At 42.6% G+C, this 25,933-nt stretch overlaps 1 protein-coding gene across 1 annotated transcript; it reads left to right on the top strand.

Moving 5' to 3' along the window:
• Positions 1 to 331: 331 nt before the first annotated feature.
• Positions 332 to 22,348, top strand: fes (FES proto-oncogene, tyrosine kinase). Its single transcript, XM_030097304.1, has 18 exons — positions 332 to 556; positions 2,130 to 2,303; positions 8,030 to 8,126; positions 8,225 to 8,408; positions 9,269 to 9,406; positions 9,504 to 9,623; positions 10,079 to 10,201; positions 13,959 to 14,154; positions 15,170 to 15,238; positions 16,071 to 16,280; positions 16,683 to 16,805; positions 17,312 to 17,365; positions 17,891 to 18,009; positions 18,123 to 18,217; positions 18,378 to 18,501; positions 20,412 to 20,569; positions 20,682 to 20,804; positions 20,956 to 22,348. The coding sequence occupies exons 1-18, from the start codon at positions 332 to 334 to the stop codon at positions 21,096 to 21,098; spliced, it is 2,475 nt and encodes an 824-aa protein (XP_029953164.1). The 3' UTR covers positions 21,099 to 22,348.
• Positions 22,349 to 25,933: the final 3,585 nt, after the last annotated feature.

The raw sequence follows: 25,933 nt of genomic DNA, 5'->3' as shown, positions 1-25,933 counted from the left end.
AAGACGGGTTTATCCACACTCTTGATCCCTTGAACAATTGAGCAATAATTCAGAGTTTCGGGGAATGTGTCTCTCAAGATGTCCATAAATTGAAAGTAAAATTAAAACGGCACAACCATAACCACAGAGCCATAGACAGGAGGAAGTCCTGACTCACCCTGCACCTCTGTGCGCTTGTTTCTGTGCGTACGGGGAAGTGAAAGCCTTTCACAGCCGCAGAGAGACGCGTCTCTCGGACACTCACATCTGCTTCAGCCGTCCTGGGTGCTTCTAGGACCGACGAGCTGCAGACGGCGTTCCACTGGCCGGAGGAGAGCGGGTCCGTCCAGTGATGGGTTTCGGGGAAGACCTGCGGTGTCCACAGGCACACACGGCAGTCATGCGGCTGCTGGACTCAGAGCTTCACCTGATGGAGGTCATGAGAAAGTGGATGGGACAGCGAGCCAGGAGCGAGCGGGAGTTCTCCGTGCAGCTGCATCAGATGAGCGTGTTGGTGGAGAAGCTGGACCGACCGCAGCCCGGCACGGGACTGGATCACATCAGCCAGCTCAACAAGGTGAGACTCTCATGGGCCCCGCCGGCCCCGTTAACATCAGGACATCAGAGTCTGCTGATTCACTTCATTTGGTTTTAAAAACATGTGGAGCTCAAAGATGTTGGAAAATCCTTTAAGATAAAAAAAAAAAAAATCCTTAAAAAAAAATTATTTCTCAATCAAACTGTATTTATTCAAATTATATCCATTAATTCTCATAAATGCTCACAAAGAATAACAGACTGATTCCTTGATTATTTATAATCCAGTTTTGTGTCCATCACTAGTTGCTTTCGTTCACATGCATTATACAAAAACACACAAATAAAGAAATCTATAGAGTCTGGGTTTTTTTTTTCAAGCAAAATGAAAGAGTAATAAGCAGCTATGAACCTACATACAGGATTTGAGCTCCTTGGAGGAATAAATGACCACTTACACCACAGCTTGACATTAAACACCGAGTTTCTCATTTCACTGCGTCTCAGAGAGTTAAAGTGATTCGAAGGGAAAAACAGCTCAGTGAAATAACTTATTCTTTGTTATGACTGCTTGAGTTGTGTTACTGCCGTCCATTCACCAGTCTCCTGCATCGTAATCTTAATAAAGTGCACAGATGCATGGAGCAGGGCGACATTCACCCCTCTTCTCTGTTGACCCCAATGAAAAACAGCCTCCAGGTTGTTGAACGTTTCTCACTTCTTAAACAAGAATACACATTGTTTTTGTCATGGAGGAGTAAAACCCATCAGGAGCAGATCAAAGTTAAAATGTCTTTTAAAGCAGGACTAGTGTAGAGAAGAAGCTGTGATGCTAAAATGTTGCCAGCTTTCCTCTCCTGCCTCAGGAGTGATGTGTGTGAGAGGAGTTGATTTGCATCCCTGCAACATTAGATGAACACAAACTCACAATGAGCTGATCAACTGACATAACGCCAACTGTGACACTTTGAGGAATAAAATAGCTTCTAGTTCCTTTAATTTGCTGGTTTCTGCAGGGCGGGATCACACTTGTGTGGATGACACTTGACAGGTTGCGCCTGACTGTTTATCTTCATAAATTGGGCCATTTTACAAGATATACTAACAGTAAAATGTGTGGCTGTCCGTCATGCTGCCTGGAGATGAAGCATCAATTCCTCCGGACTCGAAAACAATCATAAAGTGAAATTCATGGGAAACTTTGCAAACTGAACAAAGTGGAAATAGAGGAAGTGAAGATGGTTTGTTAATGAGTGCTTATTTATGAGGGAGACTCTGTGGAAACATGAGAGCTGGTCTGATGACACACATGAATAAATGATTTATTTTTTTATACAGGAGCAAAAATGGAATTTTTTTTTTTTTTTTTTTTTTAACTCGGCTCTGTCCATATCAAAAGAGGCCATTTTGTGGCCCTTGGTCAATTTTCCCTCTGTATAAAACTGTAATTTGTTTTTTCAAAAGATATAATTGGAATTAAAAAAAAAAAGCTGATTGAATTCAGGTCCAAAAGCAGAGGAGGAGTTTCCAACCTTGTGACAGACGTGTGCTTTCTTTGGGATTTCCATGTGTTGATTTTCAGTCCTGTTTCCTTTCACTTGTGCTTTTCCCAGTCGTGGGTGGTGCTGGTCTCACAGACGGAGTCTCTCAGTCAGCTGATGAAGAAGAGCTCTGAGGATCTGCTGGACGGGCCCATCAACAAGCTGACGCTGCTCATCAGGGACAAACAGCAGCTCCGCAAAAACTACTCAGATCAGTGGAGCCTGCTGAGACAGGAACTCAACAAGGTGCGAATCACACATACACACACACACACGCACGCATGCACGCACGCACGCACGCACGCACGCACGCACGCACACAAATGTTGAGTACTTGTGTCTTTGCAGCACAGTGCGTTATATTTCCTCCTCTGAATCAGGAACCTCTACTTCTCTAACTTCACACCTCATTTAAACTTAAACGTGATCGTAACCTCAGTCTAACCTTTAAAAAAACAAATCCTTTCACAAGATAAAGAAGTTCCCATAAAGTAAATTCATGATATGAAATAAATGACCTTCCCACTTTCTTTCACTTTTGCATCAGCGCTTCAGAGGCCCACTGCGTTACATGTTGTATTCATTCATCTATTGAATATTAATATGTACATGGATGAAGGGATGAACGGTGAATTTTATGAGGATCAAGAATAAAATTAACAGGAAAACACAACAGTTCTGTTTATAATGAGGAGTTATAGAGTCTGATTGCCACAGAAACGAAAGCCCTCCTGTGGCTGGTGAGTCCAGATGGGGTAGATACGACTGAGCAGGAAGCTGGTGACTCCTCTGTCCTGAGTCATAGCTGGAAGGTGAACTGGAGGGGGACGAGGAGCCAGATCGTCTCCAGAGAGGTTTCTGCAGGGTCTTCATGATGTGGGGCATCAGCGCCACCGGTCTGTAGTCTTTAGATCCCACAGGGTCCTCAGCACAGGAGCAATGCAGGATGTTTTCCACAGCGGGGGGATGCTGGAGACAAGCTGAAGGATCCACAGAGTTCAGGGAGCAGGTTTTGTGGACCCTGGGGGTCAGTCTGTCAGCAGCCTTTGTGGAGAGGTGTCTCCTCGGCTGTCAGACCCCCCTGCTCTGCGCTGGTCAGAGGAGGGACTGCCTTCAGAATCCAATCTATTAAAAAACAGTTTGAGTTCAGCAGACCTGCACAGATCCATCAGTCTCTTCAGTCTGTGACGGTTCTCCTGCCGCTCCAGAGTCCAGACCTCCCTCACGGCTCTACTGGAGCTCCCCCCCACCTCCCTCCTATATTCCTCCTCAGCCTCTCTGATCTTTACCTCCATCTCTCCTGTATCTCCCCACCTCCTCCTTCCCATCTGCCTTGAAGCCCTCTTTTTTTGTTGACGGTGGCCCTCTTTATGGGGTGTATTCATCATGTTTTGAACACACACACACACAACTTTCCAGGAGACTTACCCTAACCCTGAACCCTAATTTATGAGCGCTTGTGTTTAGTCCCCCAGAGGAGCAGCAGTCAGGTCCCCAGAGGAGGATGGCGCCGGCAGATATCCTCACCACATAAATTATAAAGTGCATACACACATTCAAGCCCACACACTCAAATACTGCTTTTTTTGCAAACTTCTACAAACTGCCTTTGTTGAGTCAGGCCTCTGGCACTGCAGGGTTGTTTTAATGTTGGTTATTGTCCTTGTGGTTAATTCCTTTATCGGACTGTAAGTAGACAAACATAAACATAACAAAAACAAGCCTCACAGCAAAACATGTTTTCAGTCTTTTGTGAAGGTAATCTAACTTTTAATTGGTGCAAAGATTGAGGTTTTCTTGTGGACTTTGAGTATCTTTAAGAAGACAGAGTGCAAAAGTGCTTGTTACCACCCAGCACCACACGGGAGAGAATTCATCAGAACTCGTCACTCTGTTCACTGGAACAGGGCGCTTTCAGAACCTTTCACTGGAAATAATAAAAAAGAAACACTGCATACTGATTGGATAACGTCATATCAGTAGTTTCTTCAGCCACAGAGTCAGTTGGCCAGGATGTCTCTGTGGTCTTTGTATTCCCGCTGAGGTTGGGTGGTTTCACAGGGGGTGACTGGTGGACTGGGTGACCTGCTCTGGGGGTCTGGGGGTCTGGGCGGGCCCCTGGCTGATGGGGCTCTGAGGCTTCTGGTCTGTAGCTTTAGCTGGAGCTTTGGCATGTCAGCGTTGCTGCTTTTGATTTTGTTTGTTGTTGTTTTTCTTCACTGTTATGAACTTTCTCGTTTTCTCTCCACTCCGGTCTGGCAGCTTCGCCAATAAATCAATAATAAATCAATATAAAGCTCACAACAGGAAGAGTACGTCAGACCTTTCCTTTGCGGAGAACAAATCTGTTTTGACACCAAATGTATCACAGTGAAGGCCAGACAGGACAGAAAACAAACAAACAAACAAAAAAATATTTTTTCACTTGTCCCGAGTGTTTTAGCGTTTAAATTGAGAGCTCATGTGTCTCCAGCAGGTACAGAAGCTCGACTGATCATCAAGCAGAGTGTTTATAAACATGGCATGAGCAACGGCTGAGAAAGGAGCTGCAGTTTTATTTCGGTTCGTCATGTTGAGTTGAAGATGAGCGCCACGGTGACAGCAGTATAAAGAAAGCAGTCACATGAAATGAGGCTCAACAGCCTGGAAAGAGTGTGTGCAAATGCATTTTGATGCTATCTCAAACCGGTGGCAGCGCCGCGGTGTTTTTATTACCCAATTACATGAGGCAAGCGATGTGTTCAATTTCAGTGATCCATATTGGTTTGCATTGTAAATATCTGCCAGGCAGTTTGTTAGTTTCTATTTCCTTGTTGTGCAAAACAAGTCCAGACAGCTTTGAATGCTGGGTACGCCGCTGTGTGGTTACGAAATATCTGGGCTTTCTGCGATGACTGAAACAACAACAGCAATGTCAGAGATGCAATCAGTGAATTTTAGAGTCACCTGCAACGCAAGAAAGGTCACATCATTTCCTCAAAGCTCTGTTCTCATCTTACATGTTCCTCTGCAGTGAAACATTAACAGGGTCCTGCTGTCCACTTCCTGTGTGTGCGAGAACACAAACACACACACACACACACACACACACACACACACACACACACACACACACACAGTGCACAAACAAGTCCTCTTTGCACACATCAGTGTGATCTGTGACGGATGCATTTTGTATGTGTGATCTTTAAAAAAGAAAAAAAAATCAGAATGAAGTTCCCAGGTCTGTGTAAAATATGACTCTGAATCGAGAAGTCATGCATTTTCAATTTAGATGATACTTGATTTGCATAATTCATAGTGAAACAGGTTAAATAGTTGGAAGAGATAAATAGATAAACAGACAGACTGATAAAGTAGAATATATCTTTATTTGTTCTCTGGGGTGGAGAACTGTCTTTCGCTCACCAAAACAACACATAGACATCACGTTTTGATGAATAAGAACCATGAACCATCACTTAAAAGTTCAAACTGACTTGAAAAAATATGAGAGTGACCTTACACGAGGCGCCTCACCTTCTACATTGTCCTGTTTCAAAAAACGTTGGATCAATAATTCCTGGGACTTTCCTCCCCTGATACAAACCCTCTGGGCAGAAGAGAGGAGTCCAGGTCCAGAGCAGTGATCCTGAGCTGTTTCTGTGTCGTCTCTGTGGTGAGAAGTTCTTTAGAGGAAGTTGATTTTAATTTCTCTGAAATAACTTGAGAGGTTCCCTAAAGATAATTTCTACTATTGCTTAATCGGTACTTGTTACAGCACTTTGGTGCAGTGGTTAGCACTACCTCACAGTGAGAAAACTCTTGTTCGATTCTGAGCCTGGGCTTCATTGCGTGGATTTTTCTGGCCTTCTCACTGAATCCTTAGTCGTGCATGGTGAGTCAGCTGGTGAGCCAGTTCCAGCAGGCTGTGGGCAAAGGCAGGGTCCAGGCTGGACCGCTCAGCCGTCCCTCACAGAGCAGAGAGACACTCGGAAACTTATCACCACCGTTTAAAAGAAATGTATCTCGTAACTATAACCAACAGTTTCAGTAACTTTCCAGCACTGCTTCTCTATTTATTTTACATCTGATGAGCCAAAAACCTTTGACTCATATTAGATTTCAGAGCGAACTCGAGGCTTGGTTGTGGATTTGTCAGAGAAACACTTTTTTATCCTCTCACAAATGAAACTAATATGAATCGGTGTTTGTCATATCAGCTCTTCTGTCTGCAGCCCACTGTAACACTCATCCATCTGATGTTTCCCCGAAATGTGTAAACCGGCAGGACTGATTAAAAACTCTGCTGCCTCAGTGCTGACTACGACCAAAGAGGGGAGCACATTATGTGTATCTTGATGGCTGGATATTGATTTTTTAAAATGTTTTTAGTTTTCTGTAAAACTCCTAATGGTCGTGTTCAGACATCACTGTCTGACGTGCTGCTGGTCCATGAGCCCAGACAGACCTAATGTTCTCTACCTCCAGACAGTGCAAAGGTTTTAGGTTCAATGATTCATATCTTTATGCTGCAGGAACATTAAAAAAAAAAAGCATTATTATCTGACAACTGCTGAAAATGTTGATATACTTAATTTTACAAGTTAGTTCTGAGGTTTGTTTTCCGTCTTGGCTGCACATTAAATAGAAATACCGTATTGACGACTCCGATTATAACACGACCCCTATTTTTCAAAGATCATTTCGTAAAAAAAATAAAAAAAATTCTGAAGACTATAAGGTCACTCATAAAACAACTTTTTAAAATACAATTATTATAAACTCAAAAACTCACAACTGAGATAACGTTTCACGAGATATAAAATGAAAAAAATATTGAATAAAAAAATATATTCTCTTTCTCAAAATAAACAATAAGCAACAAATAAGAAGCCTCAAGGGGTCAAAACTGCATAAATGATGTAAATAACTTCCCAGTGCCTTTAGCTGAATCACGGCTCTGGTGGCGGACATTCCGTCTTTTCGTCTTTCAGTGACGTATTCACTCACCCTTCTATCAGTCTCTCTGAAGCGTCGCTCTCGGGACCACGGAAAGCTTTTCTCATAGCGTTAGCATCTGTAGGCGTTTTTCTGTGCTCTCCAATAAGAACGAGATGCTCTGCTACACCAGATCTCCTGGCGGCTTGGCAGTTGTTTGATGACTCTGCTGCGTTGATCACCATCAGTTTAAAGTTAGTATCATAACTTCGCCTCTGTTGTTTGCTCGGTTGTCCAGAGTTCGAGCCCCCTTGTTCCAGATGATCCGCCATTTTTCATCAGATCATTTCATCTCATTTCATCACGCCACTCGCTCTCTGGTCAGTGATACTTTGGCTCCATCTAGCGGCGTGGATGCGTATTGACCATCTACCGTAAGTCCGCGATTATAACACGACCCCACTTTTGAGGATACAATTTCTGGAAAAAAAACATTGTCTTATATTCGGGCCAATACGGTACTCAAATACTTAGCAAAGTTTTCGACCGTATGATCGTTTCATAAAAAAATTGTGATTTTATTTAAAGGCAGTAGGCATTTAAACTCATTATACTGGATTAAATATGTTATATGAATATGGAAAAATCTTTTTTATGTTGAATTCAACAAAATCACACAGATTTCACTGTAGAGTCCTTTGAATGGGATGAATTTCTCACCAGATGTCTAAAACATGCAGGTAATCTGTGAGCCAGCATGTTTTACATCTTTCAGTATTACACATGTCAACGCCATAAGACGTGACTGGCTGAACAAACTGGTCCACTGACTAAAAGTAACTGAAAGGCACTCTGACAGATTTAAAGAAGTGTGACTTGTTGTGATTTTCTTTATTTCCTCAAAACTTTTCACAAAGATTGGCACAATCTTTTAATAATTTACTCTGTCAGTGACGTCGCTTTGCAGGATGGAGGAAGCAGAAAGACGTGAGTTACCATATGAAGAGTTGAGCTCCTGTGTTGGCAGTTTCATAAGTTGCGTGTCTTTCCAGGTGAGCCTCACCGAGCTGGAGAGGCTGAAGAGCGGCTACAGGCAGGTGGTGAGAGACGCCGCTCAGGCAAAGAGGAAGTACCAGGAGAGCAGTAAAGGTGGGGGTTCCTGGCAGCTCTTACTTCTCTCAGCTGCAGTTTCACATTCCTGACACAGCCTCCTTTTATTTTCCTTCTCCTTTTGTCTTTGCGTGCAGATAAAGAGCGAGGCAAGGCTAAAGAGCGTTATGTGAAGGCTTCAGTCAAGCTCCACGAGCTCCACAATGAGTACGTCCTGTCTGTGCGGGCAGCTCAGGTCTACCACCAGCAGCACTACAGCCACATCCAGCCCGCCCTGCTGGACGCGCTGCAGAGCCTGCAGCAGGAGATGGTGCTCATATTGTAAGATCGCCGAAAAAAGACATGTTGATTAATCACAGCGCGACGTGAATGTTTACCCATCGTTCTCAAGGCCTCTCACCTCCTCACTGCAGCCATCTTCAGCATGTCACCACACACTCCAACAAACAAACATCCTGACATTTTTTTAATTATCACCAGATCCTTGTGACGGTTTGGGTTTGAGGCTGACCCAACTGAGTTACAGACAGTATTTTAGGATTTCTTTTTCCTCACAGCTTTATGGTAATGCTGCTGAGAGGAGCAGCTGTTTTGACAGCTTTTCCTCATTTGTGCTTAAAAAAAAAAAAACCTCTGAAAGCTGCATAACTTTAAAATATGGCATGCAAATCCGATTGTAGGAGGAAAGAAAGAAACACAAGAATCAAAGCTTTGAAGATGATAATCTGAATTCAAAAGCTGTCTACAGTAAATATTTGACAGTCACCTGTCGGATCTGAAACGTTTGCGACTTTTAGCTTTTGAAAGCAGAACTAGTGACACACATTCCTAAAAGCTTGAAAATGCTTCTGAACTGTTAGATTGAAAACAGACAGTGGTAAAGAAAACATGTTGAACTTGGGAAGAAAGTGACTGGAGGTTTACAAGGGAATTCGCCTGTGGGCAGGGCGGATGAGTTTAGCAAGAATATAATATGATCTCAAAAATATTGTAGCTTGAAATTCCACAAAAATAATAGGTGTCCAGTCAAACCATGTCCAGTCGGTGACAGCTGGAGTTTTGAAGGGCGACAGCCTGCTGTCTGCTCTTCCTCCAACACTTTAAAAACTTCAGTATTTGATTGGAACTGCTCCAAAAGTTGTGCATCATGTGTCTCTCCACCGTCCTTCCTGAGCCTCCAGAAAGGAGATCCTGCAGGAGTACTTCGACATCTCCTCTCTCCTCCACCACGAAGTGCGGCAGATCCATAAGGAGATGTCTTCTGCTCTGGCGGCCATCGATCCTCACACAGAATACGAGAGCTTCAGCCATCAGAACAGGTGGGCCGAGGGAAACTTCGCCCCTCGGCAGCATCACAGCCATGAAAGCGAACCCTGCCGAGCACCGATCCTGTGGACTCTGCGTTTGTGCTCGCAGGTCTGTTGGGGAAATTCCTGTGTGTGCAGAATTCGACTGTAGCCTCCTGGAGGACGCCGAGCAGCTCAATCCCCAAGAGATCACACTGAACGATCTCACACTGGAGACAGTTCAGCACAGGTGACTGCAGTAACGCAATACAATCGCATTCACGTTGCGGAACTTCACTTTCCTTTGTGAATATTTCCGTCGATTCATCCTCCCGCATCTCTCATTACATCTTATTTCCCCATTTTGAATCACTTATTTCCTCTCCGCTTATTATTGTAATAACTTTCTTTATATAGCCTCATAAAAACGTAGCCTGAAAAAGTGCTTTGACAGCAAAAGCAGCAGAAGACTAAACTCGTTAAAGCCTTATTTAAGGTAAAGGGAAACTAAGGATACTGCTAAGTAAATAAAAAGAGAAGAGGAAATGAGAAATGAACAAACTGGAAAGAGAACACTATGAGATGAAATGTAAAAATTAATAAGAACAAAAGTAAGGATAACAAAAAAAAAAAAAAAAAAAAAAAATAAATGTAAATAAATCAGTAAAATGAACACAAGTCAAGAGAAAACTGTCCGTGGTGCAGGTTGACTGCAGTTGAGGAGGAGCTGCTGGGTCTGGCTCGGACTCTGGGATCTCAGCAGGCGTCTGCTGATCAGCTGGAGCAGGAGCTGGAGGAGGAGCAGGAAGGCGTCCGGAAGGGTCAGAGGTGAGAGGACCGCTGGCTCACACACACTCTGATGCTGAATTCAAAGGTTTACGGGGCTGCGCTCGATATGAAAGCACCGAGCTTCCGGCGGACGTGGAGACAGATCGGCGGCGTTTGCCTCTGCGGGCAGCAGAGAGAGGTCGGCTGTTCAGAGGTGTAATCACCGCGGTGGTCTCGGGGGCCGGCGAGGGCCCTTTGAGTTATAACACAGAAATACACTCACGGTTTGGTTGATGAGGCTGTCTGTCGGCGTTTCAGCAGGTACGTCTTGCGTTCCTACGGGAGTCATCCAGGCGATAATGAGCTCCTGAAGGACAAACAGGAACAAAGTGTTTCTCTGCCAAAAGTTATTAGAGCTACTGGGGAGCAGGTATGGAGCTGGAGGGGTCCGCGTGGGGATCAGAGGTTATATCATCCCCTTGTTTGTGTTTCAGGAAACATTTTGTAAATTGCCAGGAAAAATGTGATTAAGTTGACCTAATGTCATCCGGGATGCATGTATCTGATATCGAAAATATAGAGTATCGCAGCCTCTCAGGGCAGCACGCACTGACCTTTTCACCCTTCTGCAAAAAGTTTTATTTTTGTGTTCGAATTCAAAGCCATTAATAACAGAACTCCTGAGGTGCAGCATCTTGTTAGCTACTCTGCCTACAAGCTTTTAAAAAAGTTTTCAGCTCCCTGACTGTGGTGTTGTTGCAGAAATGGTTTCCTTCTCTCAGATATCTTTTTGGCATCATTAAAATCTGCAGTTTTCAGACACCTCCAAAAAAAAGAAAAAAGAAAAAAAGAAAAAACCAAAATCAAAAAAAACAATCCCAGTGCTGAGAAATGAAACAAAGGCAGGATTGTCAGAACCATCATTTTTTGAGACCATCAGAATTTTGTTTCACATCAATCACGTCAGCTGTTGTGTTTCTTACATATTTTATTTTATTCTCTCCAAATTATTTGATGATATTCTAAATTCTTGATAAAAATAAAACTGACTTTAGAATCTTGAATTGTTTAAACTTAATCCTATCGTACCTTGTCACGTTAAAACACCATACTTTATCAAGCTGTATATTCTTCTCTGTCACATTCTAATAATCCACTGTTTTTACTTAATCACATAATAGTTTAGATCTAATGGCTTGTCCTGCATTATTCAGTCTAAATGTGTCAGATCCAATATAAATTAGCACAAAGACTGAAAACTTCACAGAAGGGCCTCCAAACCCACTCTGGACTTGAATTGGTGGGATTCTCACGACACGTTGAGGGACTAACCACTACACCACTGAGCCTCCCGCTGAGGCTGTCTTCTTGTGTTGCATCGTCTGCTGTTTTGACATCCTTTTCATCATGTATCACAGAAGCTACTTGCACAGATTTTGAATGAACTGGATGCTCGGATTCCTCAGAAGGAGCCAGCTGTCAGTTTAAAGCGCCGTACAGTTTCTCTTACAGTGATGCAAATGATTCAGGAAAACTTTCAAATGACAAGATCTTCAAAGATGTAAGCTTTATGGTAATGTTTTTTTTTTTTCTTTGAACAATATAAATGGCACCCAAAAGAAAATTAAACTTCCAGGAAAGCTGAAAAAAATCTGTTTTGGTATTAAAAAGGCAAAGCTCAGACTCTTTTCTATACAACAAACACAAACCCCAGTCAGGACTTTGATGTAATACCTGCTTAGGATTCAAATTACATTTTTCAAATCAAAACCTTAACATAACCATGCAGGCGCCTCTAACATGGTGAAAAGCTGAACTTGGAGAAAAGTTCTAAAAGCTCATTTTTGCTGGGTTAAACCACTTCGATGTGCTCCTTTCGGCCGCCGTGCGCCTCAGTAACCCCATCAGTCATTTGCCACCAGTTTGAAAGGCTGCTGTTAAATTACTTGCACATTTCTTTGAAGCCTGGATCTCTGCACTGGTTTCAGATTCATATAGATTTTGAGGTGCTGCTCATTGTCTGCAAGTCTCTCAGTGGTCTGAAATATCTCAGAGGGATGCCTTCTGAGTTCAGTCCTGGGAGGTCTCTCATGTCTGCAGGGACGGGTCAACTGGGAGTTCGAACCAGACTTCTCGCTGTCGTGATGCAGACTGAAAAGAAAACTGAGCCACACACCGATCCTTTTCCCCCTGCTTTTAATCTAACGTCTTTTTCCACCTTTTTCCATAAAGTCTGAGTGAATATTGTCACTTTTTTTTAATTCAGTTGTAACATTTTACTTTAACATGTTCGTTTGTCCTTTATTGGCTAATGAAGCACTTGAAATGTTCACTTTGATCGCATGTCCCAGGGCTTCAGTTGATCCTGCTTCTAAATGTCCTGAAGGTTTTTTTAATCAATACGTAAAGGTCTTGGCAGAAAGGGATTGATGAGCTCCTCATAGCGTGAAGTTGGTGGGCTGGTGGTGGGGTTTTGGCCTTTCAGCGGGGAGTTTGCATGTTGTTCTTTCTCTCATGGGCCAAAAAGGTCATTAAAGGTCAATTGTGGAACCTAAATTGCCTTTCAGTGGGAATGTGGGAAAATGTGGTCTGTCTGTCCTGTGATGGACTGGGCGCCTGGGAACTAGATCAAATCCTGAATTCACCCTTGGTCTAAGGACCTTGTTCAACATGTGCACATTTCTCTTTTTAGATTCAGACAAATCAAGTGCGTTGTGATCCGCAGAAGCTCAACTTGGAAACACAAAATCTTTTTGTCTCGAGCAGTTGAAAAACAACTGCAGATGCTGCCGTTATGAAGGGGTCAACACAAATGTTGAGGCAATTTGAAATTTTTCAGAGGAACTTTTATCAGTTTCCAGTAACGTGGCGAGTTGAATATCTCCCTAACAAAAATGTCAAAAGTAAAAAATCCCGACATTCAAAGATGTAAGTACATTCACTCTACACACCTTCATTTTTCAGAATCAGAAACATGAGACGGATTATGAGATACGGCTGAAGCTTTCACAAAGGATCAGATAGATTCTCAGCCTTGCTGGTCCGGCATAGGTCATTCATGTTTCCTTTGACTCTGATATCAGTGAACATGACAGACCCAGACTGCAGCTCATTTGGCAGACATAAGAAGAAGAAGTGACCACATCCTGCCCATCTCTGCTGCTCTCCACTTTTAGATCTCAGAATGATTCCGGTCTGCCCCTCCTTGAGCCTGAGAACCAGCGGTCCTGTTAGCTGTGCTAACGTCTCTGACACAGCTGACAAAGTCTTTGGTTTTCAGGCCCCTTTATTGTAATGTTCAGAGTTTGAGATCGGGAAAGTCTTTGCATGCAACCAGCTGTCAAACTTGCGGTTCATTTAATAATTCCAATTTGCTTCCATAACGCTGACAGTAAATTTGATGTGCCAAGCACACAGGAACGATCATTCAATAGATTTTATTCCATCAGTCTTGTAACAGGTTAATCCAGCTGTGCTGGTACGTTTTAAAAGGAACCATTTCAGCGAATGAGCCTTTGGCTTGTATCCGTTTGACCTGACTTGTGGGATTCTCGGGTCATTCCAGGTTTATTGGTTTAACATGCACGCTGACAAGACAAGGACGGGCTGATCCGGGGCCGGAAAAAAAGCCCGTTTATTGACTGCATTAATCAATAGGAAGCATCTGCGGACCTGCACAAACAGCCGTTTGATCGCTGCCTGTGTGCTTTCGTTCTGCGCCGTGTTGTTTTATTGACTCGTGCAGGCCTTTCAATCACACTGAAACAGGAAAATAACTTATTTTTCCCGGCGTCCCGCTGCTCTCTTCTCTGTCCAGGGTTTACCAGTTCAGCAAGAGGCATGCGATGGAGGAGTGCCGGCAGCAGGTCGCCCTGTCTCGGGGCATCAGAGCCAAGCTGGAGGTTCAGAGGGTTCTTCTCAAGGAGAAACTGGACCAGCTGGGATCAGCAGAGCCCGTCTCTGCTCTGAACCTGGACGGAGACACCATTTCAAGTTCATCCACTTCAAGCAATGTGTGTTCTTCATAACGCAGGCTCTCTGTCTTTGATCTTATCTAATTATTGGTTCTGTCAGGCAGGCAGGTGTAAAAATAGGCCCATAAACAAGGCTCGCTATGAGGGATAAAAATGTCTCGTTGGGACTTTCACTGCTGAGAATAGAGCGCGCATAAAGAAGAGTCTTCTGTTTGTAATGAGTTTCAAATCACAGACCTGGGCTTTTCTTTCTGTATTTCATCTCAACAGTAAGACTGATTTGCTAAATCAGTTTTTGACGTCTAAACTGAAATTTACATGAAATTTACATATTGAAATCCTGAACACTTTTTTTGTGGGGTTAGAAAATGAAACATTATCAGGAAGACTTTCATATTCACAACATCTGGCCAATGAGAGATGATTATAGTTAATTCAACGCAAATGATTTTGGTGAACAACATTTTCTCGTCATTGAACTGTAGCTTCACCCTGATAAACATGCTTTTCATCTCCTGTTCTCACTGATTGATTAGCTGCTGGCACGCTGACTCAAAGCTCTAAATTCATCTGAGCTGCACCAGAGAAGACTCGGGGGTTTTTCATTTTTATAGCCTGAAACTGAACTAAATCTTTCCCTATGTCTATTTATGCAGCTTTTCTTCTATGAAATCAGCATTTGGTGTTACATAAACCCCAAAGCAACTGGCCCCCCCATCAACAAACAGAGTGTAAAGGAACATAATCCAAAGCTTTGAAATGATTTTTATATATAAATCATTGAGTTATTTAGAGAGAGAGTCAAAATAGTTACCTTTGTGCTCAGGTCAGGAGTAATTGTCATTTATGATCCACATCTTAATCATGAAAATGGTACAGAAACTGTTTTGTTCATATTTCTATCTTCATTTACTGTTAATAGGAAGACGGTGACAGAGGGTCAGCAAGAGGTTTTCAACCTCAAAGCTGCTTCTGGATCATCTGGTTAAACTCTGCTCACCTGCAGGACTCTGGGATTTGTTCTGTCACTGACAACATTTCTGATATGTTTTAGGAACACGGTTGGAGACCCGTAAATGGGATTATAAACAACCTGAGCAGCTTCTTCAAGACCAAGCCTGAGGTATGTTGCAAACCAAGTGACAACAACAGATAAAGTAACAACAAACCACATGTACCACCAACCTGTCTCTCAACAAAGGTCACATTTTGAAGTGAAAGGTGCTTGTCACAGTTGAAGGACATTTCCATTTGCCACCCCTGCACCTCTCTGCTCTTAACTTCTGCTGCAGTACCTGTCTGGCTGCACTCAGACCTCAAACTACGCAACAAACAATAAATCATGTTGCGGAAAAAGTGGCAGCGCTTCATATCCTCAGCACGGTTCAGCTCGGTCAGGCGCATGATTGTACTTATAGGGGTTTTGTGCTACTCGCGGTATCTTGGGACTGATTGAGGTCGTTTCTGGCGGTCAGGCGAGAACTCTCAACGTTTTTACTGACCTAAAACCAAGTTCATCTTTCATGCAGCTACGTAATATTTCATTGTTTAATGACTGTTGACAGTAGCACAGAGGGAGCCCCGGCCCAGCTGCACAGAAAAAGGCCTTGATCAGCCTGTCGTCCACCAGAATCACGAAGATGACTGAGTGCTGCGAATGATCAAATGACACAAATTGCATTTTAATGTTTCTCAAACTTTGAGCTTAAGGATGAAGTTGTTGCTGTTTTTGTGAGCGCTACCCCTCCCTGTTTAACTCCCAGCCTTGTGGCACCCTGGAGACATAAAGGGTGGTGGTTAGTCTTTACTGTTCTGTTTTTGTTTTTCTTTTTTTTTAATATTTCCCTTTGAAGTATCTCCATATATTCTCTGCAAAATCCAACTGTTATTACCAACTCCTATTGTTTTATTAGTAGATGTCTGCTTAAAAAAAATGCTCCTGCTTTTCGCTTTAGGAGCCTCCAGTGCATGAGCAGGTGGAAGAGGTGAATCGTCCTCTGGGGGAGCAGGACTGGTACCACGGCGCCATTCCCAGGCCCGAGGTCCAGCAGCTGCTGAAAAACACTGGGGACTTCCTGGTGAGGAAGAGTCAGGAGAAGCAGGGTTACGTGCTGTCAGTGCAGTGGGACGGGTCCTGCAAGCATTTCCTCATACAGAACGTGGATGTGAGTAGATCTGCTTTATGGAAATGAATGCACTCGCAAAGGCACGCTTTATGTGAGCGCGTTGCACATTATTACATCATTTACTTCTATTTGAATGTTTATGTTTTTTTGAATATGTATGCAGATTTTCAGTGATCAACACCATTGATCTCTCTAAAAGAAAAAAGATGGAATATTTCTCAAGGCTTTTTTTCTAGGACTCCCTGAGTGAATGGGACGCATACAGTCATGTGTTGTTTATGTAGAGCAAAGACCAGTTTTTCCACAGTCAGAGTTTTAGCAATATTTTTGTATCATATTATTTGAACGTTTTTGTTTGTTTTGTTTTTTTTTTAAATCAGTGAAGCCAGGCTTTTCTCTGTTTGGACATCAATTCACCTCAGTAAATGCTTTTCTGTACAGAATCTGTACCGTCTGGATGGAGAGGGCTTCCACAGCATCCCGAAGCTGATTCACCATCTCCTGTCCACACAGCAGCACATCACCAGACGGTCCGACATCGTGCTGCGGAAACCTGTGCTGAAGGTAACTCAGTGACCCACAGACGTCCAAATGTTCTGAAATAGACCGCTTTCTCTATTTCCTTCAGCTTTGTAGATCGGGGGGGTTACATTTGATTCTGCATAAATCCATGCTCTGTATCAGATGGTCAGATTAAAGTAAACTCCTCACCTCCAAACATTTATGAGAAATATGGCAGTGAATATCTTTCGTTTTAATTAATATGCATCATGCATTGTTTTCAACCTTGAACTGAAGTCAGAGTGATATACAGTACGTAGAAATGGGCTTAAAAAGACAGTCATCCTACCATTATGTATGAATCCAATAATCTATTTGTTTTTGGAAGCAGTCTCACAAACCGCTTAGTAAGGGGGGTGAAGCTCTGCAGGCTGCCAACTGCCCATGAGCCAGTTTTAATATGCAATTTTAACATAAATACTTTGACAGCCAAGAACAAATGATGCATAGCTAAACTCGCTATTCCTCCTTCCTTCCCTCATCATCTGCGTTGTTCTCACCTCCGTTAGGACAAGTGGGTCCTTGAGCATCATGATGTGATCATGGGAGACCTGATTGGACGGGTGAGTAAACGTGAATCAGCGCACCTGGAAGCTCCGGCTCTTGCTGGCTGCTCCCGGTCTGCAGTGGTCATTATCTATCGAAGTGGTCCAAGAAAAGAGAAACTGTGAAGAGCAGCACCGAGCAGCCGAAGCTCTCTGACTCACAGGGTCCCGTGGAGACCACAACTTGCAATTTAGGACTTGAAGGAGCGGCCGATAACATCGTGAAGCCCATTACCACAGCAGACCTACAGAGGTCCGCTGGAGTCCATTTGTCACTGGCTGAAGGCTGTTTCTGCTTTGCAGGAGCACAGCGCTGTATCACACATAAGGTTATAATATTGTGACTGATCAGAGAATATTTTCAAGTTCACCAAATAAGCTTTGTTTATGTTAATGAAAGGTGAACTGATTTTCAGGTCATGATAAAGTACACATGTATAGCTGATGTACTGAATACAGCCATAAAGAAGCCGGTGTGGCGCTGAATGAAGACTCTACATAGTTTAAAAGAAGGGAGGTGTTTGACAGTGTTGTTTCACACAGGGTAACTTTGGAGAGGTGTTCAGGGGCCGTTTACGCTCTGATAATACTCCTGTAGCTGTGAAAAGCTGTAAGGAGAACCTGGCCCCAGAGCACAAGAACAAGTTCCTGATGGAGGCCAGGTTAGAGCACACACACACACACACACACACACACACACACGCTCACACACAAACCATGGAGGCACAGGCTGGTAAAAATGCACACACTGTTGTATTCTGTGTTTTCCATCCAGGATCCTGAAGCAATACGACCATCCCAACATCGTGAGGCTAATTGGAGTGTGCACACAGAAACAGCCCATCTACATCATCATGGAGCTGGTCGAGGGTGAATATGATCCTGTTTCACACCGTTTTTATATCATCCAGTTTGTTTTTTTTTTACAGCAGCTTCAAAGATTTCCCGTCCCATTAGAACCATTAGTGGCACTTTCTCCTTTGCAATTCTGTCATCCTCTCTCATGTCTCTCTTGTTTCCACTTTGCCAGGTGGTGATTTTCTCTCCGTCTTGAGGACCGAGGGTCACAGCCTGACACCCAAAATGTTGGTCAAAATGACTGAAAACGTGGCTTCTGGCATGGAGTATCTGGCGAGCAAGAAGTGTATCCACAGGTTGGTCAAGAACTTTCATTGCATCGTTAAATTAAGCTCGGGTAACATTTAGAGTACAATAAAACTGATGAAGTTGTAAATTTGGGTTAAAAGCCGCTGCTGCCTGGTTTTTAATGAGGGTCTCAGAATGAGGCCTTTAACCTGTGAAGGTGACACCAGGGAGAGAATCCAGTGTAAAAATGCGTGCCAAATCAAACCTGCATATGCAGATTATATGTTATGCTGTGGAGACCCTTCATAGAAGCAGGATTAACGAATCGACACATCTGAAACACACCGTGAGTGTATATGCATCTGTGCAGCATCGAATCGGGAAGGAGATACTACTGAGGGTTTTGTGATCATTGAGCGCTTGCAGAGTTTGAGCAAAGAGGTTTGTGGTTATTCAAGATCTTTATCATTCACCAAGCGTTACGAAGTATCCGTCACAGCCCGCCTGTGATCGCAGGCTGGTCAAATAAATGATGAATGGATTACAAAATCTACACTGAGAAAAACTTCCCTTTATTGCTGTCTTCAGAGATTTCTAGAAACTGTGGAATGGATCAAAATACACACAGAACATCCAGTTTCAGTGAATATTAAAATATTCTGTTTAGCTTTCAAAACAATAACTTTTCCCATGAATGAGATTGGGATGAGCTGCTTGCAGGCATGAGAATCTTCAGGCCTTCGCTTTAATCAGCGCAATGCAGAACATCACTCACTTCCTCAAAAGTGGAGTGAAACTTTCAATGATCAAAAGTTTCCTGCAGTCAAAACAAATTATGATGTTCTTGTATAAAAAGACATCCTTGTAATAAAGTCTTGAGTAGAAATCTACAGCAATACTGTACTTTCAAACATCCGGAGTTATACATAATAAGCTTTCAGAATGAGATCTTAAAATACAAGAAGCTGGCTAAGAATTGGAAATACTTTAAAAAAAAAAAAAACTGAGCTGAAGTTGTTTAAATAGGAGATTCATGGATATTAAAGGCTGAAGAACATTTGTTGAAAATGTGTGGTCCTCAGCATGAATCTGTATTTCTGCCTGAACCGTTGATAAATCTTCTGAATGACCTGGACGGCTGTTAAATGTATGATAACCAGTCAGCCTCATGGTGCTGAACCATTCAGAGCCTTAGAAACTTGTTTCTTTTTTATCAGGACAATATTTCTTTTTAACAGCTGTGAAACAGACAGGTCACAAATGCAAGAATGCAGAAAAAGAAAACTGATAAAATCCTTCTGAACATTTTTCAGAAGCCTAAAAAAAAAAAGAAGAAACTGGCTCACGCCTTCAGAAACAGCCTCAAAAGATTGTGGCTCTGTGAGGTGGGGCTGGTTATAAAGATCAAACAGGGAGCTTTAGAACTACCCCACAAACAAAGCACCTCGCTTTCAATGCTGAGAGAAATCAGAAAAGGCTCAGATCTAAACAATCCTGGGCCAAAGCCATTTCTCATTTTCTGTAATTGCTGTAAATCCAAGCAGAAATGAGAACGAACAGATTTTTTTTTTAGCATATTATTGAGTCTGGGAATAAGGAGTTGGGGATGAAGCGTCGGAGATGCAGGAGGAGAGGAGGAGAGGAGGAGAGGAGGTTGTGACATCCGCCTCATTACGGCGGCTGAGCAGTTTGCCCAGTGGGGACAGATCAGAGCAGACTGCTGCTCGCTGCTCGCTCTGGAATGCTGCGTGTCAAACTGCGCTCACACGCAACACCAGAGACATGACAAGAACGCCTGTTCTGTCACCCCTCTCACCGCCGCGTGCTCCCTCGCCGTTCCCCTCGTACGGGCCTGATGTTTCCCCGTCTCTCCTGCATTCATTTTTCATCACCCTCTCAGCGCTCCCCCCTCACATCTCTCTCTGTCTTCCTGCATCTCTTATTGTCCTGTTTTTTTTTCTTTCTTTCTTTCATTCAGAGACCTTGCAGCCAGAAACTGCCTGGTTGCAGAGCAGCACGTGGTGAAGATCAGTGACTTTGGGATGTCCCGCCAGCAGGACGACGGGGTGTACTGTACCGAGGGGGGCCTCAGACAGGTGCCCGTCAAGTGGACTGCTCCAGAAGCCTTGAACTATGGTACAGCAGCAGCACAACTTCAGCCCAGAAGCCTCAACCACAAGCGTTCCCCCTGTTTCACTACAGCCGAAGCTGTGTCTTTGCTAATACTGCCCCCTGCTGGTGCCCCCAGGTCGGTTCACCACAGAGAGTGATGTGTGGAGTTTCGGGGTCCTGCTGTGGGAGGCCTTCTCCATGGGGATGACGCCCTATGTCAGCATGACCAACCAGCAGACCAGGGAGCAGGTGGAGCGAGGTGAGCTCTGGCGTCCTTCCCCCAGCAGCTCTCAGAGCGTCCAGGCAGGAGAAAAGCCGGATGCTGAGACCTGTTCTGAGTCTCACGTGCATCTCACAATGTGTGCACTCACTGTGCTCAAAGCGTCCCGCCGTCTGCTGGACTGTTTCAGGACACCGTATGGCCGCTCCACCAGGCTGCCCTGCTGAAGTCTTCAGGATTATGAGCAACTGCTGGGAGTACGACCCCCGGAAAAGGCCCTCTTTCAAGAGACTTCGAGTCGAGCTCAGTGCCATGTACAACAAAATTACCTGATGCAGACCTAGCGATTGATAGTGTTTTATCTCCTTCTTTTGTTTCTAGTAAATAATTGAAAATTCAATGTAGCCACTGAACTCACAGTATAACTCACAATAATGATCAAGCATATGTAGCTTATTTGTTATTTATTCTTAGATTTCATTGTTGTGGGAATTGCCAGTGCACTTTCAGTCAGAATGTTGTAGGTTCCAGTGCAGGCCTTTCTGTGTGGAGTCTTCATGTTCTCCATGTGCATAATCTGAGTTTAACGTTCTCCAGTTTCACTCCCAGTCCAACATCATGTTTTTGAGGCTAAAAGGTGTTTCTTCATTGCCTATAGGTGTGAATGTGTGTGTGGTTGTCAGTGTGTGTGTGTCAGTGTTGCCCTGTGATGGACTGGTGACCTCTAGAGGGCGCAATTTATTCTGCTTCTGAACTATAAAGTCACGTGAAGAGAAATGAGCGTGGCAGCACTGGTTTCTTTTGGTTTTGCTTTTTTAATGGCTGGTTTCCTGAAAACATTTGTAATTCGTTTTATATCAAGAAAACTACATATTTTTTTATTGAAAATCTTCTGTTCTGAGTTACAGTATCATAGACCTAAAACGCTGCAAAATAATAATAATAATAATAATCTCAAGGCACAAGCACCACTTTACTGTTCCTCCCTTTGTTCTACATTACTAATTTTTTTAACACGTAGCCACAACCTTTTTATGTAAATGTTACTTTTTTATATATATTTTAATGTTTTTATTTAATATTCATAAAAGCAGACAAAAAAACACAAATAAATACACTTAATAAAACTGAACTGATTAACTTAATATTTCAGAAATGGCCTCCATTAATAAAAGACATTCCATCATATTTTATCCAAATAAAATCCTCAAAAATCTCTTTCAGCAATGAGTCAGAAAACACTTACATGACTTAACCTGCTCTAAAACATCTTTGCTTCAACTCTTCCAAATCTGATGCAACGGAAATGAAACACAGCCGGAGTGACGTCCGTTTCAGTCACAGTGTAAGCAGCCAGCGTCCTCCGTGAATGTACCACAGCTGTCTGAATAACAGCAACAGCTTGAGTTCCAACAAGAGAGACGGTTCGGTTCCAGCACCGTGACCTCCTGGCTGCACCTCATATCTGACTCATCCGATTCATTTACATGCTATATCAGACTTTATGAGAAAGATTCTCTCCTTTAATCTGAACAGATACTTTTTATATGTGTGAATAATGTGATGTTAATAAAGAATGAATTGCAAAAATGGGCAACAACTGGCTGATAGATCTACCGTTCAAACCTGAAATGTCAGCAGTGTTTTCACATTTGTTGTTCTTAGCTCGACATGCCAAGCAGTGTGTTGTTTCGTGATGATTCTGTGTTTCACAGTTGTTTTATCTATTGTAAATTTCCACCCGTAGCTCCAAACATTTTTTTTTCTTTTACAAATTTTATCCAGGTTATTATTTTGGGGAAGAGAGTTTATCCCAGTGCACACGCACACACACACACACACACACACACACACACACACACACACACACACACACACACACACACACAGCAGGGGGCAGGATGCACCCTGAACTGGAATTAGAGGAGACACACACACACACACACACACACACACACACACACACACACACACACGCACATACACGCACACACACACACACACACACACAGCAGAATACAGTCATGTGTTTTCAGTTCTGTGTTATTTCTCTATCTGCCCTTCCTGGTGTCACATCAGGTTAAGACCAGGAACTTCATGTTCCAGTCGTTGTCCTCTGAGCAGGATGAGAGCAGGCAAAATGAGCAGGCAAACACACACCGTGTTGTGTTTTTTGTCATAATGTCACAATGTTAACATACGTTGGTGCGAGACAAGAACACACTGAAAAGACTTTCTGATTGTTTTCTAATAGTCGCTGCTTATAGCATTTGTCACTGTTACTGAAGATCCTGTCACCCTGCTGGGAGGTGAGATTTCACTTTTACACTCCCAATTATTGTTGGGTGTGACACACAAAGTTTGTTCTTTCAAGTAACCAAGAGAAGCAGCTGGAACAAACTGGCAGGCCTGCGACCCGTCCGGGTACAGCGCAAGAGGAGGCGCCAACCAGGGAGGGCTGCGGTTCATGATGTTCACATTTTAGAAAGTCTTGTTGCTAAAAACATTTCTCTGACTTTGACATGAGGACAAAAAGTCAACAAATCAGTCTCTTTTGACTCGCAGCGTCTGTCTTTTGTTCAGAGAAGGCAGGTGACATTTTTGAGTGACACTGACACGTCGTCTCATGATAGCAGTCTAGGCGTGTAATGTCACAGAAAGGTTACTTTGAACTATTACACCACGCTGCCACTCCGCTGTCTGGACCTGCTCATCCTCCCCTTCATGTCATTCACTCAAGTAGATTATTTGACAGTAATTGTTCCTGAATCTATTTACATTGTCTGTCTTTAAGCCGTATTTGATACGGATTACACAAACAAGGACGGATAATCCTTTGTGTGTTTTACTGATAAGACGTTTACCTGCTGCAGGATTTCATGCCTGCAATCCAATTTGAAATTAATCCCGTGGTGAATGAGAGACGACATTCTTTGTAGTCGGAGGTGAGTGTACTTTGAAAGTATGTTGCATAACTTTTGGATCAGCTTCACTTACTCATTCACGAATAAAAATACCAGGAGCAATAAATACGGCGATTACATAACGCTCACTTCGCTGAGTTTTGACAGTTGTGAAATGAGAATGAGACTGGGCACGGTCAGGCTTTGTTGTGCGATCGGCTTATTGTCAGAGATGTGCAGTCAGGAAGGTGTGGTCCCCGCTGCTCCTCGCCCATCAAGTCCAAGACATTTTGTAAGGGAAACCTCACCAGTCGAGCATGTTCGGTAGCTTTTGGTTGTCACCTGAGTGCCTCATGTCGAGCCTGGACTTCATCTCTTTTTGACTTGAACAAGCTTTTCAGAGTGTAAAGATAACAGAGAAAACACCGTTCTGCTTTTGAAGCTCTTCATTTGTCTCCCAATTCACTTTATAACCTTAAAAGTTATCCGATGCCATCCTCATCTAATTTTATGTCAATGTCAACTTTATTTATAGACTTTTTCCCGCCAAAGTGCTTTACAGGACAATATGAAGAAACAGTAACAGTCAAGCAGAGGTTTCATACAGCTGAGGCTGATGTTGAGGATGTTCAGGAAGGAAATGCAAACGCCATGTTAAAAATATAACAGCCAACTCAGTTGAAGTTTTTTTTACACACTGTGACACAATTGTTTTCTGCTGAACAAGTGTGCCAATGGAAAAGCAAAGTTTTTGCCTGTTCACAGAAAGCACTTCCAAAGAACCTTCATATAAATTATATTCCTCCAGAATTCAAATGTAATGCATCTGAATCGAAGGAACTACTTCAAGTACTTTAAAAGAAAAATTACATGAAGGCATCACAGTGATCAGACCAGCTGTTTGGTACTTTAAAGTGGAAAACGCCTCCTGACGAATAAATTAAAATATAAAGAAAAACGACTTTTTATTTAATGCACCCCAGTAAAAACGAAAATCAGAAAATTTATGAAACTATGAACCCACCAAGTCTTTATATTAACACTTGTTATGACATTTGTAAAAGAAAAAAAAAAATACCTGTAATATTTTGTTGAAGGCAATTTTTATTGTTGTAAACCTCAACCTAAGTATAAATATAAACCAAGACCTGCTGATTGTGAAGTGAGATTTCTCGCAAAGTGTTGCAAAACTGACAGAAACACTGCAGCAGTCACCTGTGGAACTGACGGAGGCACATGAGACCGAGACATGTGTGGTCCGGCCTGCATGTGCCTGAACCTGACGTGGCTTCGTGACAGCCCATGTGAGATAAAGACAACGATGGCAGAGATTGTCTATACATTATTCTACAATACAACACGTTATTTACATGGAGATTACACTCAATGTGACCTACCAGACTTACTGGGTGTGTTTCTAAAACTACTGTGTGTACAATGCTGATTTTTGTGCAGTTAAAAAAAACAAAAACAAACAATTTTTCTAACTTTAATGCAGAAATCATAAGTAGAAGATGCGTAGTTGAAGCCGAAAGTCCAAACGTGATCATTAGAAACATCACTATAATAACATCTTTCTCTTTAATTGGCACATCTATGTTTTTCACCAGTATTGCAACTATATATAAAGTCACTTAAGACCATTTGTGCAAGTAATGTTTGCTTATTTTTGAAAGTTTGCAGCATTCATTGACAGGAGCCACTGAAATTACTCAAAAGATGGTAAGAGATAAACTTGTTGTTGTTGTTGTTGTTGTTGTTGTGTTTGAACTAGTTAAACTTTCCACTCTGGCTTGGTTTGGCCTGAGGCCTGCTGATGGGGGCCTGTTTCAAAAATGACAAATATGCTGGTTTTGTCCAACTTGAGCAACAGAAAAAGCAACTTTCCCATGATAACCAGGGATTCTTCTCACTTAAAACAGTTATTACCAAAAACTACAACTGTCTAAATATAGTTTTATTTATTTTTACGTCTCTATTGAGTTTAATTTACTTTGGTAACACTTTACTTGAAGCACCCATGTATAACACATTATAAGTACATTATAGCATTTTGTAACTATAGTTATAAACACTCATAAATAATCACAATGCTTTATAACATCAGTACCTAACCCTAACCCTAATCCTATGCTGTATAGTGGGTTATAAAGCATTGTGATCTTTTATGAGTTTTTATAACTACTTATAATGTGTTATACCGCGTGCTTCAAGTAAAGTGTTACCTTTACTTTAAACTGCCTTTTGTGAAGCTGCTGTTTAAAA

This window comes from Salarias fasciatus, chromosome 1 (genome assembly GCF_902148845.1).
Source record: "Salarias fasciatus chromosome 1, fSalaFa1.1, whole genome shotgun sequence".
Lineage (NCBI taxonomy): Eukaryota > Metazoa > Chordata > Actinopteri > Blenniiformes > Blenniidae > Salarias > Salarias fasciatus.
The sequence above is the reverse complement of the archived record's forward strand: the minus strand, read 5'-3'. Positions and strand labels throughout refer to the sequence as shown.